The sequence below is a fragment of the Pseudorca crassidens genome, chromosome 16 (assembly GCF_039906515.1).
Source record: "Pseudorca crassidens isolate mPseCra1 chromosome 16, mPseCra1.hap1, whole genome shotgun sequence".
Lineage (NCBI taxonomy): Eukaryota > Metazoa > Chordata > Mammalia > Artiodactyla > Delphinidae > Pseudorca > Pseudorca crassidens.
Genome location: NC_090311.1, coordinates 17,751,898 through 17,768,225, shown reverse-complemented (window position 1 = coordinate 17,768,225; position 16,328 = coordinate 17,751,898). Strand labels below are relative to the sequence as shown.

General features: G+C 42.6%; 1 protein-coding gene and 1 long non-coding RNA gene across 6 annotated transcripts in view; one reads left to right on the top strand and one right to left on the bottom strand.

Annotated features, from left to right (window-relative positions):
• Positions 1-14,128, top strand: part of ACSL5 (acyl-CoA synthetase long chain family member 5) — a 44,968-nt gene extending 30,840 nt beyond the window's left edge. For all 5 annotated transcript variants that reach the window (XM_067709398.1, XM_067709399.1, XM_067709396.1 and 2 more), the window contains 16 exons: positions 595-773; positions 1,538-1,570; positions 1,659-1,710; positions 2,512-2,585; positions 2,907-2,984; positions 4,078-4,212; positions 5,317-5,451; positions 5,976-6,071; positions 8,831-8,903; positions 9,182-9,270; positions 9,554-9,670; positions 11,169-11,312; positions 11,935-12,036; positions 12,508-12,579; positions 12,964-13,110; positions 13,850-14,128. In XM_067709398.1, coding sequence (XP_067565499.1) covers positions 595-773; positions 1,538-1,570; positions 1,659-1,710; positions 2,512-2,585; positions 2,907-2,984; positions 4,078-4,212; positions 5,317-5,451; positions 5,976-6,071; positions 8,831-8,903; positions 9,182-9,270; positions 9,554-9,670; positions 11,169-11,312; positions 11,935-12,036; positions 12,508-12,579; positions 12,964-13,104 — 1,520 coding nt within the window. In that variant the 3' untranslated portion in view covers positions 13,105-13,110; positions 13,850-14,128. The remainder of the gene's footprint in view (positions 1-594; positions 774-1,537; positions 1,571-1,658; positions 1,711-2,511; positions 2,586-2,906; positions 2,985-4,077; positions 4,213-5,316; positions 5,452-5,975; positions 6,072-8,830; positions 8,904-9,181; positions 9,271-9,553; positions 9,671-11,168; positions 11,313-11,934; positions 12,037-12,507; positions 12,580-12,963; positions 13,111-13,849) is intronic.
• LOC137208767 (uncharacterized) lies at positions 585-9,557 on the bottom strand. The gene is made up of 3 exons (XR_010935756.1): positions 8,486-9,557; positions 5,586-5,732; positions 585-716 (listed from the first exon to the last, which is right to left on the bottom strand). It is a non-coding gene; the product is annotated as an uncharacterized lncRNA (long non-coding RNA).
• Positions 14,129-16,328: the final 2,200 nt, after the last annotated feature.

Sequence of the window (16,328 nt, the reverse complement as noted above, 5' to 3'; positions counted from 1 at the left end):
TGTCCATGCTGAGTCTGTGGACCAAATTACCACTGTTAGAGAAACAAGTTCAAGTTCAATGGGCAAATAAGACATATACTAGATGTTACTTTCTGTCCCAGAACTAGTAGATTAAGTGAGTAGATCCATTTGAACTACAGACATAATCAGAAGGTTTCTATTTGTGTAAACAAGTATCAAAGCAAATGCTAACATTAAAAATCATAAATGCTTGTCTGCTAAAATCCCCCTTGCCTCCTCCTTTACCTTCTAATCCCTCCTCCCCTCTCCCCCAGGTAAAACACATCGGCAGGACCACATCTACATGATTCACACACGTTGTCTGTGTTCTTAAGCAGAAGGAATTTTGGGGCTCCTCTAGAAACTATAAACTGTTAAGTGCATGCAAGGAAATTAAGTGCTTCTGTTTCAATTAAGCTTATTTATTATCAGTGGAATGTTTCAGATTTTATACATTACAAATCTGATTTACAGACATAATCTCCTTTGGGGACCCAGTGGCTTTGAAATTTTCAAGAATCTCTTCCTCTTTGCAAGACAATCGGGTACACAGCAAAGCAGGAGGGTAACCCCCGGCCCTATTTCTGCTTTCAGCTGAGATCGCCACGGTGATCTGTGACACGCCCCAAAAGGCATTGGCCCTGATTAAGAATGTGGAAAAAGGCCTCACCCCGGGCCTGAAATTGATCATCCTCATGGATCCCTTTGAGGACGACCTGAAGAAGAGAGGGGAGAAATGCGGAGTTGAGATCTTATCACTGCTTGATGCTGAGGTATGGGTCTGAAAGTCAGCTCACAGCTGGAAGGCTGCGCTGATGCTGTGGGCAGCTTGCAGGACTTCCACACAAGGGAGCAAGCTGTTGTTCTCCGGGGTGGAAGGAGAAGAGTAAATTACACTCATGCTGTGAAGCGTTGGGAATCATTTCCCCAAGACAACTCAGTGGGTGAGGAAGGTCTGTGGTCAGTGTGCACAGACTTCCAAGTAGAGGATTTATAAATGCAGAGGCTAGGTGGCAGTTAAAGATATGGTCCTGGAGCCAGGCTTCCTAGGTTCACGTTCCAGCTCCACACCCATTAGTTAGGTGACCTTGGGCCAGTTGCTCCACATCTTCCTTTCCCCCTCTGTAAAATGAGGATGAAATAGTTCTTACCTCGCAGAGGAGTTGTAAAGAGTTATATGAGAGAAACTAAAGTGCTCAGGACAGTAATATAAAGTGTAGTAAGCCTTGAAATGTTAACTGTTCATTTTATTCAAAACGATTTAGCAGTGGTCCTAGAAGACTGAACCATAGGAGTCTGATGGGACGTTTGGACATTTGGGATCGGCCCTCTTGAGTTGATACTCTAGAGGAAACTTATACTCTACCCCAAGGCTTCCACTGTACCTGAATGTTGCCTCTGGGCCTGATCCAGGTTGGAATTTTGGTTGTATTCCCACAGAGGTGTTCTCAAGCAAAAGGGAAAAGGAGGGCTGTATTTGTCCTAAGTCTTCCCAACTCAACTAATGTCTGTCTTTCTTGGTTTCCTGTTCATGCAGAATCTAGGCAAAGAGAACTTCAAAAACCCCGTGGTAAGTTTTCTTCTGCCCAAATTTGAGTCTTTCCACATTCAACTTTCAAAGCTCACGGTAGACTAAGCCCTGCTGCTTTCCCCTCCAGCCTCCTGCACCAGAAGATCTGAGCATCATTTGCTTCACCAGTGGGACCACAGGTCAGTGCCCAGGAAGTTGCCCCAGAGGCCCCTGGTCAGCCAAACACATGGCTTGAGCCACTGACCACTAGTGGGCTGGTAAAAATACCCTACAATAAGCCCTATCCATCGGGGCTTATAATCTAAGATTTCTGAGTACAGATGCCTGCATAGAAAAACCTATGCATAAGCAAATAAATTTCACTGAACACGGTGGGAGGTGTTTACATGCTATGGAATTCAGGGCTCTTAAAGGTGGGATCAGAAAGTCAACTTTCTCCCCCAGCCCAGACTCTCTCAAGTTGACATCACTGGAGTGGTTTCACTCAATCAGGATAGCCCAGTGGTAGTTCTACACAGATCACTCCACGTCCTCTTTCTCCCCTGTATGTAGTTACCTAGCTTTTAGAGCTCAATAAATTTTAACGTGATCCATGATGATCTAGAAGTTATATCCATTCCACTGTGCCCAGGTTATAAAGTGATGGCTAGGTAATATTGTTAGATCTGAAGTCTTCAACATGAAAACAGCACGGGGAGGGGGGCGGGTTACTTGGGATTTTCTTTTTGACTGTGTTGCTGTCTGTGACTGTGGCTATGCCCTGTGTGGTAGCACAAGGCTAAGGCTGCTGTCAGAAGTAGAATCTGTGGAGGCATCAATCATTCGTAAGCAGAGTCATACACTGTTCATAAAAAAAACACAGTGACAGGAGAAGCTCTCGGCTCCCTGGAACAGAACCAATCGAATGTAGCTCCTCATTTCAATGCCAAAGGCTACCTATTAGCCATTTAACAGATCTTTCCACCTCTTGTTTCCTACAGGTGACCCCAAAGGAGCCATGTTAACCCATGAAAATATCGTTTCAAATGCTGCTGCTTTTCTCAAATGTGTGGAGGTCAGTGGTCAATTGAAAAGGAGGCCCTCGTTAAAATGGGAATCTGTCATAAGATTTTAAAGTTAGAGGAGGCAGAGGGGGAAGAAACAGGTTGAAGGCCTGAGTGTGGACAAATACTGGTGCATCTTTGTCTAGAGTTTTGCTCTTTTAGGGTCACTGCAGATCTCTGCACTCAGTGCAGTTAGGGCACCCCTTAGGGCACAGTGCACACCTGTACAACTGTATGCAGCAGTCCTAGAAAGAAGAAGTGTTTAAATCTTCTTTGGAAGAGAAAGTTGGCATTAATCCACTGTTGTCTCCTTTCCATTTCCTGATCTATAGCATACTTTTGAGCCCAGTTCTGAGGACGTGACCATATCCTACCTCCCCTTGGCTCATATGTTTGAGAGGGTTGTACAGGTAAGGATCCTATATTCCTAGCAGGTATGTGAAAAGAGGGTCCTGACTTGCTAGTCCCACGTTTATTCCAAAGGCAGCTCTGCAACATTTACAATCTTTTCTCTAATGTGAAGGACATGGGCAAGGAGTTGGCATGGCTGAGTCCTAATCTTGGCATCACCCCTAACCTGCAGCAGAGCCTTCCTCTGTTGAGTCTGTGTGTCCCACGGAGGAAATGCTTCCTCCTGCCTTTACACAGGGTGCCTGCAAGTCCAGGGAGCTCATAGCCGGGAGCTTACTTACTATCTACCCTCAATTCTGAGCAGGGATACGAGGCATTGCTTTTTCTTTTTTCTTTTATTTGGGTTAGAATTTTTGAAAAGACCTAGGGTTAGAGAAAAGGAGTTCCCCACAGAGGGGTGGAGAAGGAGCCTTTGATCCAGGTAAGGTGTCCAGAGTGGAGCTGTTGAGGACTGTGCAGCAACTGGGGGGAGAGCTGGCCTTCTGTGAGTGGACGCCAAGCTTTTAGGCTACTCTGAGGCTGATTTGAGAACCGAAAGCAAAAACACAGGTGTTATTAGGGGTGGAAAATCCTCTCTCTGATCCCTGCTTAAATACCTCTTCAACCAGCTTATCTGTTGATGCATGAAATGCCAAAATGGAAGATTCAGTTCCTTGGGCTAAAGTGTTGATATCTGATTAATAAAATATCAATTCTAATAAGCATATTTTTTCACATTTTACCATTTCTGAAACTGAGATGGTCTTACAATTGTAGGCGTGTTCTAGTTTGAGTGGCAGTGTTTTTTCTTAGTGCTACATAACGAATGGTCTCTTACAAAGGATGATGCCTTAGACCCTCACCCAGAGCTGTGGGCAGAGTAGGGCTGGGCCTTCAGTCTCAGAATCTGTCTTACCTGTCCCGCCACCTCAGCAGAAGTGAGTTTCCATCTTGCCTAGGGGGTAGGGTCTCAGTTCTGGGTACATGAAACTTCAGGGGTCGGGTGTCCTGTCCAGAGAAAAGTGCCCATGGACCTCCTCAATTCTGTCCCATACAGACCCCACCCAAAGTGGTCCTTTGGCTCTGAGCTCTGCTCTTTGGTTTTGTTTTTAGGCTGTTGTGTACTCTTGTGGAGCCAGAGTTGGATTCTTCCAAGGAGATATTCGGCTGCTGCCTGATGACATGAAGACCCTGAAGCCCACAGTCTTTCCCGCGGTTCCCCGACTCCTTAACAGGGTCTATGATAAGGTGCTAACCTTGTTTCTGTTGGGCTGGCCCTGAGCTGCCGGAGCTGCCTGGGGCTTAGGCCTGACTAAAGCTCTTAGGAACTCTATGTTACTAAGAAACGTGCTCCACTTCTACCCCCAACCCCTACCAGCATCCACTTATAGCCACACATACAAGTGCAGCCATGAAAGACCATAACAGATGAAACTCCCTTTCCTCTGGATGAGATTACTTGGATGTGATCTGGAGAAAGAGATTAATTCAGAGAGTTGGGGAGCCCCTCAAAATTCAGCTGACTTACTGGTAAATTGTTACTCTGGTTTCATAACACTTACTGGTTTAGTGTGCTTCTTGCTGAGGTGCCGGGCCCCACAGTAAATATTTCATACGCGTTCCATCATTTAATTTCTACAAAGCCCACGAAATCATGCCAACACTTATAATCCCTAACTTACAGATGAGGAGACTGAACCTTGGAGGTTAAATAACTTGTCCAGGGTCAGATCTACTAAGGAGTCGGGCCAGAATCCCACTGCCACATAACAGTTTTAGCTGTCATTGATCACTGCTCTGTTTTTCATTAAGCTTGGCAAAATGGTGATTTTTCTAATCCAAGCATTTCTCTTGCCTTCATTAGCTGAGATTCTTTCATAAAGGCATGAAAATTATTTGATTTTTTCCTTTATCAGTCTTCAAAATAATGAACTGGTACCCCAGCGATCTTCAAAAATGGCCAGTGGGATGTTTTCTTTGTAATGTTATGACATTACATACATACATATGATACTGAATCAAAAGTCCTAACAGTGGTACCCAATCAGCTGTTTAATCAGTACTCCCAGGTAACTTTAGTGTAGATAGATGCTGACTACCTTTTGAGGACATGCTATCTGAGTTGTCAAGGTTGTTTGCTAAGGACAAGGAATTTGGAGGAGCTGGAGCTCTGTGTGTATGTACTAAGTTCACTTCTTTCTTAGTGTGGGCTCATCATTATTCAGCACACCAGTGCATGAATAAGAGCCTCTTCCTTATGAAGCTAGGAGGCACTATCTCTTGCTCACTGATGAATGGCCTTGGTGAGTATCTCCAATAGGTTTCCAACTAAGAGGAGCTGTCACTCTGCAGGTACAAAATGAAGCCAAGACACCCTTGAAGAAGTTCTTGTTGAACTTGGCTGTCGCCTGTAAATTCAGTGAAGTGAAAAAGGGTATCATCAGACGCAACAGTGTCTGGGACAAGCTCGTCTTTGCAAAGATCCAGGTACGTTGGGTAGATTACGGATGGAGCCAGGTAAGTATCTGGGCTGCCCACTGACTCAGCACACTTTGCTTTTCCTTTGATGGTCAAGCATCTCTTTAACTGGAGAGCCTTTTGCACTTTCTGTGTTCACTCACCTTTTGAGATCTCTCTTGGACAACTTTGTCACTAAAGGGATTTGGTCAAAAAGCAGAAAGTGGATTTTTCTTGTTCTAGCACTTCCATTCTCTTAGGTGGTCTGTTGAGGTTGCAGGTAATTTGAAGGGCCCAAGAATACAAATTATCTGAGGAAATCAAAAAAAAAATAAATTGCAGGTCTGGTCCCAGCTATGGATGGTGGTGACAGTAATAGCTAACATTTTAAGTTCTTTTCTACAATGCTGGACTCTATTCTAAGTGCTGTGTAAATTAACGAGTTTAATGCTCATGACAACACCAAGTAGGTAGGCTGTTCTACCCATTTTGCAACACAGGAAACTGAAGCCAAGGGAATAGTCTTCAGCAGGTCTTTTGTGTTTATTAAACAGGAAAGCCTGGGCGGGAAGGTTCGTTTCATGGTCACCGGAGCTGCCCCCATCTCCTCTCCTGTCTTGACGTTCCTCCGGGCAGCAATGGGATGTCCGGTAAGCCAAGCACCTTTTTTTTGATGATAGCTTATTTCACTTTTGCACAAATAAAGCTCACTATTTAAATAAAAATGAAAACATAGACGAAAAGTACCACAGAGAAAGTCAGCCAAAATCTCAAAATCAAGAGAAAATACCCTTCCAGTCACTTCTTAATGCACCTGTGTACAGAAACCTTTACACAAATGGCATCAGTACTAACAAAATTTTGCCATTTGCAGCAACATGAATGGACTTGGAGGGCATTATGCTAAGTGAAATAAATCAGACAGAGAAACACAAATACTGTGTGATATCACTTACACGTGGAATCTGAAAAAATACAACAGACTAGTCAATATAACAAAAAAAGAAGCAGACTCACAGATATAGAGAACAAACTAGTGGTTACCAGTGGGGAGAGGGGGAGGGGCAAGATAGGGGTAGGGGAGTAAGAGGTACAAACTATTAGGTATAAGGTAAGCTACAAGGATATATTGTACAACACGGGGAATATATCCAATATTTTATAACTATAAATGGAGTATAACCTTTAAAAAACAGCATCAGTTTTCTAAAATACTTATTAAACAGTGCCCATTAACATTGCTCCTTGTCAAATAAACATCATTTTAATGGTTCTGTAATAGTTTATTGAACGTACCCAAATCAGTAGTCTCCTATTGATGGACACTAGAGTTGTTTACCACTTTTTTTTTGTTATTATAATCAAGTGATAAGGATACTTGTGTATATTTATGCAGTTATCAATTTAGGAGAAATCCTTACGAGTGGGGATTATTGGGTCAAAGTATATGGGTTTTTTACATGTTAATGCAGATTATCACACTTCCCTCCAGAAAGGTCTTGTCTTTTTTATGCATTAATGCAAATAATGCACAAGTCCTGATATCCCCATATTCTTGCTAGTGCTTTTTCAGTCACTTAAATCTTAGCCGACGAGATACGTGAAAAATCTTATTGCAACTTTGTTTCTTTTATTAACACTAAACATCTTTTCTACTGCTTACGGGCACTTGTATTTCTTTCATGAATTACTCGATTACTTACTTATAGAAAAATGAGCAAAGGACAATTTGGTTCTCTTTCACCTTGCTTCCTAGGAGTTCTTCATATGGTCATAAAATCAATCTTTGTTGTGTTAGAAATATTTTTCCTAGTCTCACCTTTTTGTACTATGTATTGCTATATAAAAGTTTCAAATGTGTATGTAGTCAGTCACCTTTTCTATGTGGCTCTGTAATTGTTTAGACAGGCCTCCTAACCCTCAATATTGCATAAATCTGTTTTCATCCAGATTTTCTGGTAGCCTTACGGTCTTACTTTTTTCCAAGTAAGTCTCTGCTCCACCTGGAATTTAGTAAATTGAGTACAGATACACTCTCGTATTTGTTTTGAGTACAGATACACTCTTGAGTACAGATACACTCTCATATTTGTTTTTCCACAAACGGCTAAGTAGTTCATTCATTCGGCCAACATGCACAACATGAATGAAACAACGGCCTAAAAGAGAAAAACAAATACTGTATGCTAACACATGTATATGGAATCTAAAAAAAAAAAGGGTTCTGATGAACCTAGGGGGGAAGGACAGGAATAAAGACGCAGACGTAGAGAAAGGACTTGAGGACACGAGGAGGGGGAAGGGTAAGCTGGGATGAAGTGAGAGAGTGGCATGGACATATATACACTACCAAATGTAAAATAGCTAGTGGGAAGCAGCCGCATAGCACAGGGAGATCAGCTCGGTGCTCTGTGACCACCTAGAGGGGTGGGATAGGAAGGGTGGGAGGGAGATGCAAGAGGGAGAGGATATGGGGATATATGTATACATATAGCTTATTCATTTTGTTATACAGAGAAACTAACACACCATTGGAAAGCAATTATACTCCAATAAAGATGTTAAAAGAAAAAAGGTTCTGAATTGATGCCAAGGTCAGAGTTCCTCTGGTCTTTCAAACTAGCATCCTCCTGGCCGGTCTTAATACCTTCCTTTCCCTAAAACCAATAGGTCAGAAGGTCCTATTGCCACACCCCTTCCTCTCCTTCTCCACCAGCTCTGCCTATGACAGGCCATAGCCCCACTGCAGCCCATGCACTTACGTCCCCACATCCCCTCTCCAGTCAAGATTATCCTTTATACCAGGAGCGGGCAAACTGCAGCACAGGCCAAATCTGGCCCGTTGCCTGTATTTATAAGTAAAATTTCAGTGGAACACATCCATACCCATTTATTTACATATCGTCTACTGCTGCTTCGGTGCTACACTGGCAGAGTTAAGTCGTTGAAATACAGACCAAGTGGCTCACAAAGTCAAAAATATTCACTATCTGGTTCTATATACAAAAAGTTTGCCAACCCCTGTTCCAAACCATAGCTATTTCCCTTAAAAAATGCTACTCACTTTCTTCAGCTCCTTCAGTAGCACTCCATTGCCTTGGTTCAAGTCTGATTGCCATTGGGTTGCCCATCACTCAATGAATAACTTGCTTTTTTCCATCAGCCTGAAATGCCACATTTCCCAAAGTATAGTATGTTTCCACACTTTGGTCTATTTCTGGACCCTTTTGGTTTTTGAGTGAATCCACAGTTGTAAAGATTTAGCAGCTCAGGCATAAATTCAAGGTATTAGGACACTAAGTGTCCTCCAACTCTCAGAGACCTTGCTTTCCTCATGTCTTGCCATAGGGCACGGCCGGCTCCTGCTTTATCTTGAGTAAGTCTCAAAGCCCTTCTTTGGTTTGCGCAGGTATATGAAGCTTACGGTCAAACAGAATGCACTGCTGGCTGTACAATTACATCACCTGGGGACTGGAAATCAGGTAGGTTCTTTGTCAACTGTGCAGGAGGTTCAGTGGTTGGGAGGAGTTCTGGATGAACTAGGACGCAGGCGTTTAGATAACCTCAGTGCTGTGGATGAATGTGGCAGATGCCAAACCTAAGCTTTGGTCCGGGTCTTCCCATCTTGGCTCTCCAGCACTGGTGCCAGATGACTTTTCAGTTTTGTTCCTTTAGAGTCAATCCATAAATCTCTCTGAAATATGGCTGGGATTATCACCGTTTCACGGTACCCTGGCTGATTCAGTACGGTGTGTTTTAGGCCACGTTGGAGTCCCCATCGCTTGCAATCATGTGAAGCTGGAAGATGTGGCTGATATGAACTACTTTGCAGTGAACAACGAAGGACAGGTGGGTAGGCTGTGCTGGGCAGTCATTTTCAGACAATCATAGTGGGGACGTTTGCATCAGAAAAAGCACACAATTGTGAACAGGTTTGTGTTTGATTCTATTCAGAATTTTAGCAAGGAATTCAGTGTCTCTGAGCCTAACTTTCCAGTCCCCACAATGGGGATTAAAATCTGGTGCTCTTCATACATTAGTGGAAAGCATCAAATGATTCAAGGTGGTAGGAAAGTAGGTGTTTTGCAGCAGCCTTTGCTATTGTCACCACCTTGTACCATCTTATGTGCAGATCTGCATCAAGGGCACCAATGTGTTCAAGGGATACCTGAAGGACCCTGAGAAGACAGAGGAAGCCTTGGACAAGGATGGTTGGCTTCACACAGGAGACATTGGCCGCTGGCTCCCGGTGGGTGTTGCCTCAAAATTTCTGGGAGTTCCTACAGAGGAAAATTAGGTGACTTTTCCAAAGAAGAAGTGTAGTAGTCTATTTTGTTGTTGTTGTTGTGATTTTTACTTTTATTGAGGAAGAAACTGTGGTAACTCCATGGGCCTATAGTGTTTGCCTTTTATGAGTTTCAAAGGGATAAGCTTCTTTCCACTTATATATGGAGACATATCAAAACAAGGACGCAGGATTTCTAAACAAGGTGTATGCAGAGGCTAGTTTTTGCCCCTCGGTGACCTTCACAGCCTCTCTTGGTGGAAGACACTGAGACTTTTTAAAAGCATAGCTTGCTAACAATCAGCAGTAAGTAGTCTCTGTCAACCCCCTGTTTTCCTAAGAGAGGAAATTAAGGCACGGTAATCATGGAGCCTTAAACCCCTGTGGAGGATATTCCAAGAGCTTTCCTCTCTGGAAGGTTTTTGTCTACTATGTGCTGGGGGAGCAGGAATGTAACCAGATTTAAAACTCCCTTCTTGCTCAATATTCTCAAGATTTAAGTGATATTCAAGGAATATTTGACAACAGATCTCTAAGAACACTGGTCCTAATGATGTATTTCATAGATTTGGGTCTAGTGGTATTTTGCTAACAGATCTGTTTCTGCATAACGAAGAGTTCTCAGTTCTAATAAGCCTACAATGTAGGCAACAGATGTGTCCTCCCACTGGAGTTGTAAAGGGCTGAGCCTTATTAATCACTTTCAGATAATGTCTGTTAGGCTGAATTGATGGCTAATTTCTTGAGTCGGCCTTGTTAATGGTTCCAAGGTTGGTTCAGTCTGCTGCGCTGTTCAGGGTGTGATCACGTGGACTGTATTTGCCACTTGTCCCAATTCTATAATTCAAATCCCTAAAAACCTAAGCACCTCAGACCAATTAGCCCAGAGAAATGAAGCTGCAAATGACCTCTGGCGGCTGGTCAGAGAGCCCTCCCCAGCCCTGCTTCTGTCCTAACAAGCGCAATTACTGACTTGCTTGATTAGCGGTGGCACAGTAGAGCTGTATAGCCTGCTCCCGGATCTAACAGGAGGGATACAGAAAAGGGAGTCAAGGAGGGGGAGAACTAATTCAAAAGTCTTAATAAAAGATAACACCTTCCCTATTCCTGAGAGTTCTGGAAAAGGAGTAATTGGAAATTAAGTTGTTGGAAATTCAGAGCTGCAAAATTTCTTCATTGGATGAGGCAACCATTTACACAATGCCAGTGGGTCCAAGGGACTTTTTCCAAGACTGCCCACTGACTCTTCAAAGACACACGCAGTATAGACAGGTTTTGAAGAAAGCTGCCTTCCTCCCCTTTCCCCAAAGCCAAGAAAGAGAAAGGAAAGATTGCCCAAAGGTCAATGGAGAGGTCAAGTTTAAAGAAGGCAGATTACCTCTGACTTCACCTCTCTCTTCACTGACATCACTCAGTAGGGCTCAGAAACACTGATGGTGTGTGTTATCTCTGTCTCCTGTAGAACGGAACTCTGAAGGTCATCGACCGAAAAAAGAACATTTTCAAGCTGGCCCAAGGAGAATACATTGCTCCAGAGAAGATAGAAGATATCTACATCAGGAGTAGACTGGTGTTGCAAATTTTTGTACATGGGGAAAGCTTATGGGTAATATATATTGTCTTAACAACAGCCAGTTTCAGGCACAGACCATGCCAACTTCCATAGCTAAAGGAAATCTGTATAGGTAGATTTAGGATGAGAAGATCTGAGCTTATAAAACTAAAGAAATGAAGCCACACTCCAAACCTCAAATAAGGCACTATAAATGAAAAAACAAATTCTTTGAAACTATGATAGACTCTGTAAACAAGTCAGTAGAACTGTTAAAACAGTTATACTAAAGGGTAGCCATTCATTAGAAGAGCCCCATGGTGCACTTCGTTTCCACTACAATAGGAGTTCTTCTGGCACAAACTGTCTTATATATACTGCACTTAAACTTAGCTTCTTGGGAGTGGGGGAGGACTGACATGGACAGGCCAGAGATGCTTTAAGCTTAATGTTGAGCTCCACTTCTATTCATGTTTGAATAGAACATTTTTGTAGAAATGTTGTGTGGGAAAATGGGATCAGAGTTCCATGAGGGTTTGAAATATATGGTGAGAAAACTGTAGGACGCCAGCACTGAATTTCAGGGCTTGGGTACGATCATGCATTCTGAGGTAACGCTTTCTTTCCCCACTGGGGAGCAGTGCTGCGCTAGTTCACATGCCTGTTTCCTTTCCAGTCATTCCTGGTGGGAGTGGTGGTTCCTGACCCAGATGTGCTTCCCTCATTTGCAGCCAAACTTGGGGTGAAGGGCTCGTTTGCAGAACTGTGCCGAAACCAAGTAAGTCTCACTCAGAAAAGCCTATGCCCACCCATCGGCCCGTCGTGGGAAGGGGAGGCCTCCCCAGCTTGGGCACCCACAGCTGCCTAGAGCCTCCTCTCTGGAAGAACAGCCCCTTGCTGGGCGTGGACTGACTGCTTTTACTAGACTGGAAGAGAGGATGGGGAGTTTAAAAACAACCAAAATCCCTATTCTTTTTATAGTAGCATGTGCATTGTGGAAAAAATAACTGGAAAATGAGGAATTAAATAATGCCATCCAGAGAAAACCCCTGCTACCAGTTAGATTTGTTTTTTCTTCCCATGACTTTTTTTCTTTGAGCAACATTTAGGTATCACATGTGCTGGCACATACCCCCATATCCTGCTTTTATCCTGATGAGCTTAGCAGGCATTTTGAATTGGTTCATGCTCAGCCTTTCCTTTAGGCTCTTTTTCAACAGCCATGCTCTGAGCTGTTTTATATTCCTAGGTTATAAAGGAAAGCATTTTACAAGACTTGCAGAAAACTGGGACAGAAGGTGGCCTTAAATCCTTTGAACAGGTATGTACTACTCATGTTATACCTGGTCTCTCATGTCATAAAGTTTTAAAGTTCGCATTTATAATGGGGTTTAAAATTTTAAAGTAGTTTCCAAGGAACTGATTTTAGGGGTACTATTAGTCCATTAATGACAGTAACCTTTGCATTTACCTGTCCAGCCCCTTCATGCTGTTCATTATTCCTCCTCCTTCTCCACTCATGTCTTTCCCAAGTTATTAGTGTGTGAGAATGGGCATGTGTTACCTTTCTCGTTACCCTCCCACTTCATCAGCGCCACTTTTATGAGGGGAAATATTCTTTAAGGTTCTTCCCATAGCATTTACAGGGCTCTGCGGAACCGTCCACATCACTATTAAACACGTATGCGTGCATCTTCCCTCCCAGGTCAAACACATCTATCTTCATCCAGAGCCATTTTCCATTGAAAACGGGCTCTTGACACCAACCTTGAAAGCAAAGAGGGGAGAGCTTGCCAAATACTTTCGGACTCAAATCAACAGTCTGTACGAGAAAACCCAGGAGTAGGTTAAGGTACTTATGGCTGCGAGGGGCTCAGAGGTAGCCTGCCTTGTGGGAATATGGATTAAAAACTAATCTTATGTTCATTTTTTTGTCTTTCCTCCTGTCTGCTGTTGTAGCTACTTACTAAATTATAAAACCATAGTTTCAGGGCTTTTTAAAAATATTAAGTGAGAGAACTTACCATGTGGAAGCTTAGTCTTGAACTAAATAACTCTTGTCCTTCCCAACTTAAATGTTGCTGACATTTAGGGCTACTTCTATCAAGATACCTTTCTTCAAGGTCCATTTGTATCTTTGTTCCTTCCTTGTGATCTCCAACCTTTATAAGTGTAACTAGTTCAAGGGCCAAAGTGACCCTTTGGGAATTCTTCCATGTTTTCTAGTAAACCTAAATTGTTGGCAGTCTCAACATTTAGGCCTTCCAGTGTTCAAATTAAGAGAACTTTAAGTTCTGAAAAGCTGTTTATAATTCATGTTTTCTAACCATTCCACAAAACCACTAAAATTGAGTTTTAAGCTATCACAATATTAATTAATCATATCTGTGAGACAAATTTCTTCTTTGTACTTCTGTGTCCACTGAAGTTTGTGTCCAGAAGGGAAAAGTTTGATCACTCAGCATTTCCTAAACCCTGTAGTTTCTCTGACTTGGGAGAATTTAAAACTGGGCCTATGACATTTTGTCCAAAAAGTATGTTCTGAAAGTGTTTTCTGCAGTATACCTGGTAACTGAACCTCTTCCCGACAGTTTGCTGCTGAGCTGGAAGCTGTGGGGGAAGGAGCTGAAACTCACGTCAAGTGCATTTTTCCAGTAAATGAAGCAAGCACTGAGTAACAACCTCCTGAACTGGGAATGAAGACCTATGGGCAAGCATGAAGCCTGCACAGCAGGCTTACCTTCTGGGAAGGAAGTGACTGATCTTTCCTCCCCTGACTCAGTTCCTGCTGTACCTTACACCCCTTCAACACGTGCTGCTTCCATTTGGAAATGTTCAGCATTCAGAATAAACCACTGCAGATAGCTTAAGCTGTGGTGTGTGTTTCCCCACAGACTGTGACGAGAACCAGCCTCAGACAGGACCCCTTAACAATCATGTAAGCTAGTGGCTCTCACACTTGGCTACACACTAGAATTACCTGGGAGTTTAAAAAGATATTGAGGCCTGCGTGACACTTAAGGGATTCTGATTAACATGGGCAGGGGTACAGCCTGGGCATCAGGATTTTTAAAAGGTCCCCAGGTGATTCTAGAATGCCACCAGGTTTGATAGCTACGTTGAAGACCAGGTCTTCTTATCCCACAGCTGTGAACAATAAAATAAATACCAGTCGAACCCTAACTCCAACTGAGCACAATTCATGTTCTTTCTCCTTTATCATCCAAGTAGTCTTGAACAGTGTTCCTTTCTGGTCTCTCACCGGAATTAAGGAGAATGTTCCTGGATGGTCTTTCTAGACCCTGAGCCCAGAAGAGCTGAGGAAACATCTATTCTTGGATATTTGAAACAGAAGGGCAGGCAGGAATTAACTTCCCTCCATGTCTATCTAACTCCCACTGTCTCCCTGACCTCCTCTCACACGCCCCCTTCACTCATTCCAACTGCACCACACTGGCTGCCTTCCTGTCCTCAAACATGCCAGCCACATTCCAGCCTGTTGTTCTGCCTAAAATGCAGATACTCCCAGAGACATGTGATCTGTCCTCTCATCCACTTTAAATGTCACCTCCATCAGACTGTCCCACCTGCTTTCTTCATAATATATGACTCCATCTGACATATATTTTACTGTCTGTCCACCTCCCTACCCCTCACTGGAATGAGGCAGAGTTGTGCTTCATTCATTGATGAATCCCCAAGTGCCCTTCCCTTATTGTTAACTGTTATAAGCCAGACCCCCAAAGCTCAAGTTCCCTGCCTTGGAAAGAATTACTGCTGGAATAGGTGACTACTATAATTCTACTCATGTGTTTAGAAGAGCCCAAAAAATAGCTTTGTATACTACAAAGCTACAGTAATCAAAACAGCATGGTACTGCCACAAAAACAGACACATAGATCAATGGAACAGGATAGAAAGCCCGGAAATAAACTCAGGTGCTTATGGTCAATTAATCTATGACAAAGGAGGAAAGAATATACAATGGAGAAAAGACAGTCTCTTCAATAACTGGAGCTGGGAAAACTGAACAGCTACATGTAAAAGAATGAAATTAGAACATTCTCAAACACCATATACAAAATTAAACTCAAAATGATTAAAGACCTAAATGTGGGACTGGATACTATAAAACTCCTGGAGGAAAACATAGGCAGAACACTCTGACATAAATCACAGCAATATCTTTTTGGATCCATCTCCTAGAGTAATGGAAAGAAAAGCAAAAATAAACAAGTGGGATGTAATTACACTTAGAAGCTTTTGCATAGCAAAGGAAACCATAAACAAAAAGGCAACCTACAAAATAGGAGAAAATATTTGCAAAGGATACAACCTACAAGGGATTCATTTCCAAAATACAGAAACAGCTTATACAGCTCAATATCAAAAAAATAAACAACCCAATCAAAAAAGGGGCAGAAGACGTAAACAGACATTTCTCCATACAGATGGCCAATAGGCACATGAACAGATGCTCAACATTGCTAATTATTCGAGAAATGAAAATCAAAACTACAATGAGATTTCCTCACACAGGTCAGAATGGCCATCATCAAAAAGTCTACAAATAAATGCAGGAGAGGGTGTGAAGAAAAGAGAACCCTCCTGCACTGTTGGTGGGAATTGGTGCAGCCACTATGGAGAACAGTATGGAAGTTCCTTCAAAAACTAAAACTAAGTTACCATATGATCCAGCAATCCCACTCCTGGGTATATATCCAGAAAAGCTGAAAAAACTAATTCAGAAAGATACATGCACCCCAATGTTCATGGAACCACTATTTACAATAGCCAAGACATGGCAGCAACCTAAGTGTCCATGGACAGATGAATGGATAAAGATGTGGTGTATAAATGCCGTGGAATATCACCCAGCCATAAAAAAGAATGAAATAATGCCATTTGCAGCAACATGGATGGACCTAGAGATTATCATATTAAGTGAAGTCAGACAGAGAAAGATAAGTATCATATGATATCACTAATATGTGGAATCTAAAAAAATGATACAAATGAACTTATTTAAAAAACAGAAATAGACTCACAGACATAGAAAACAAACATGGT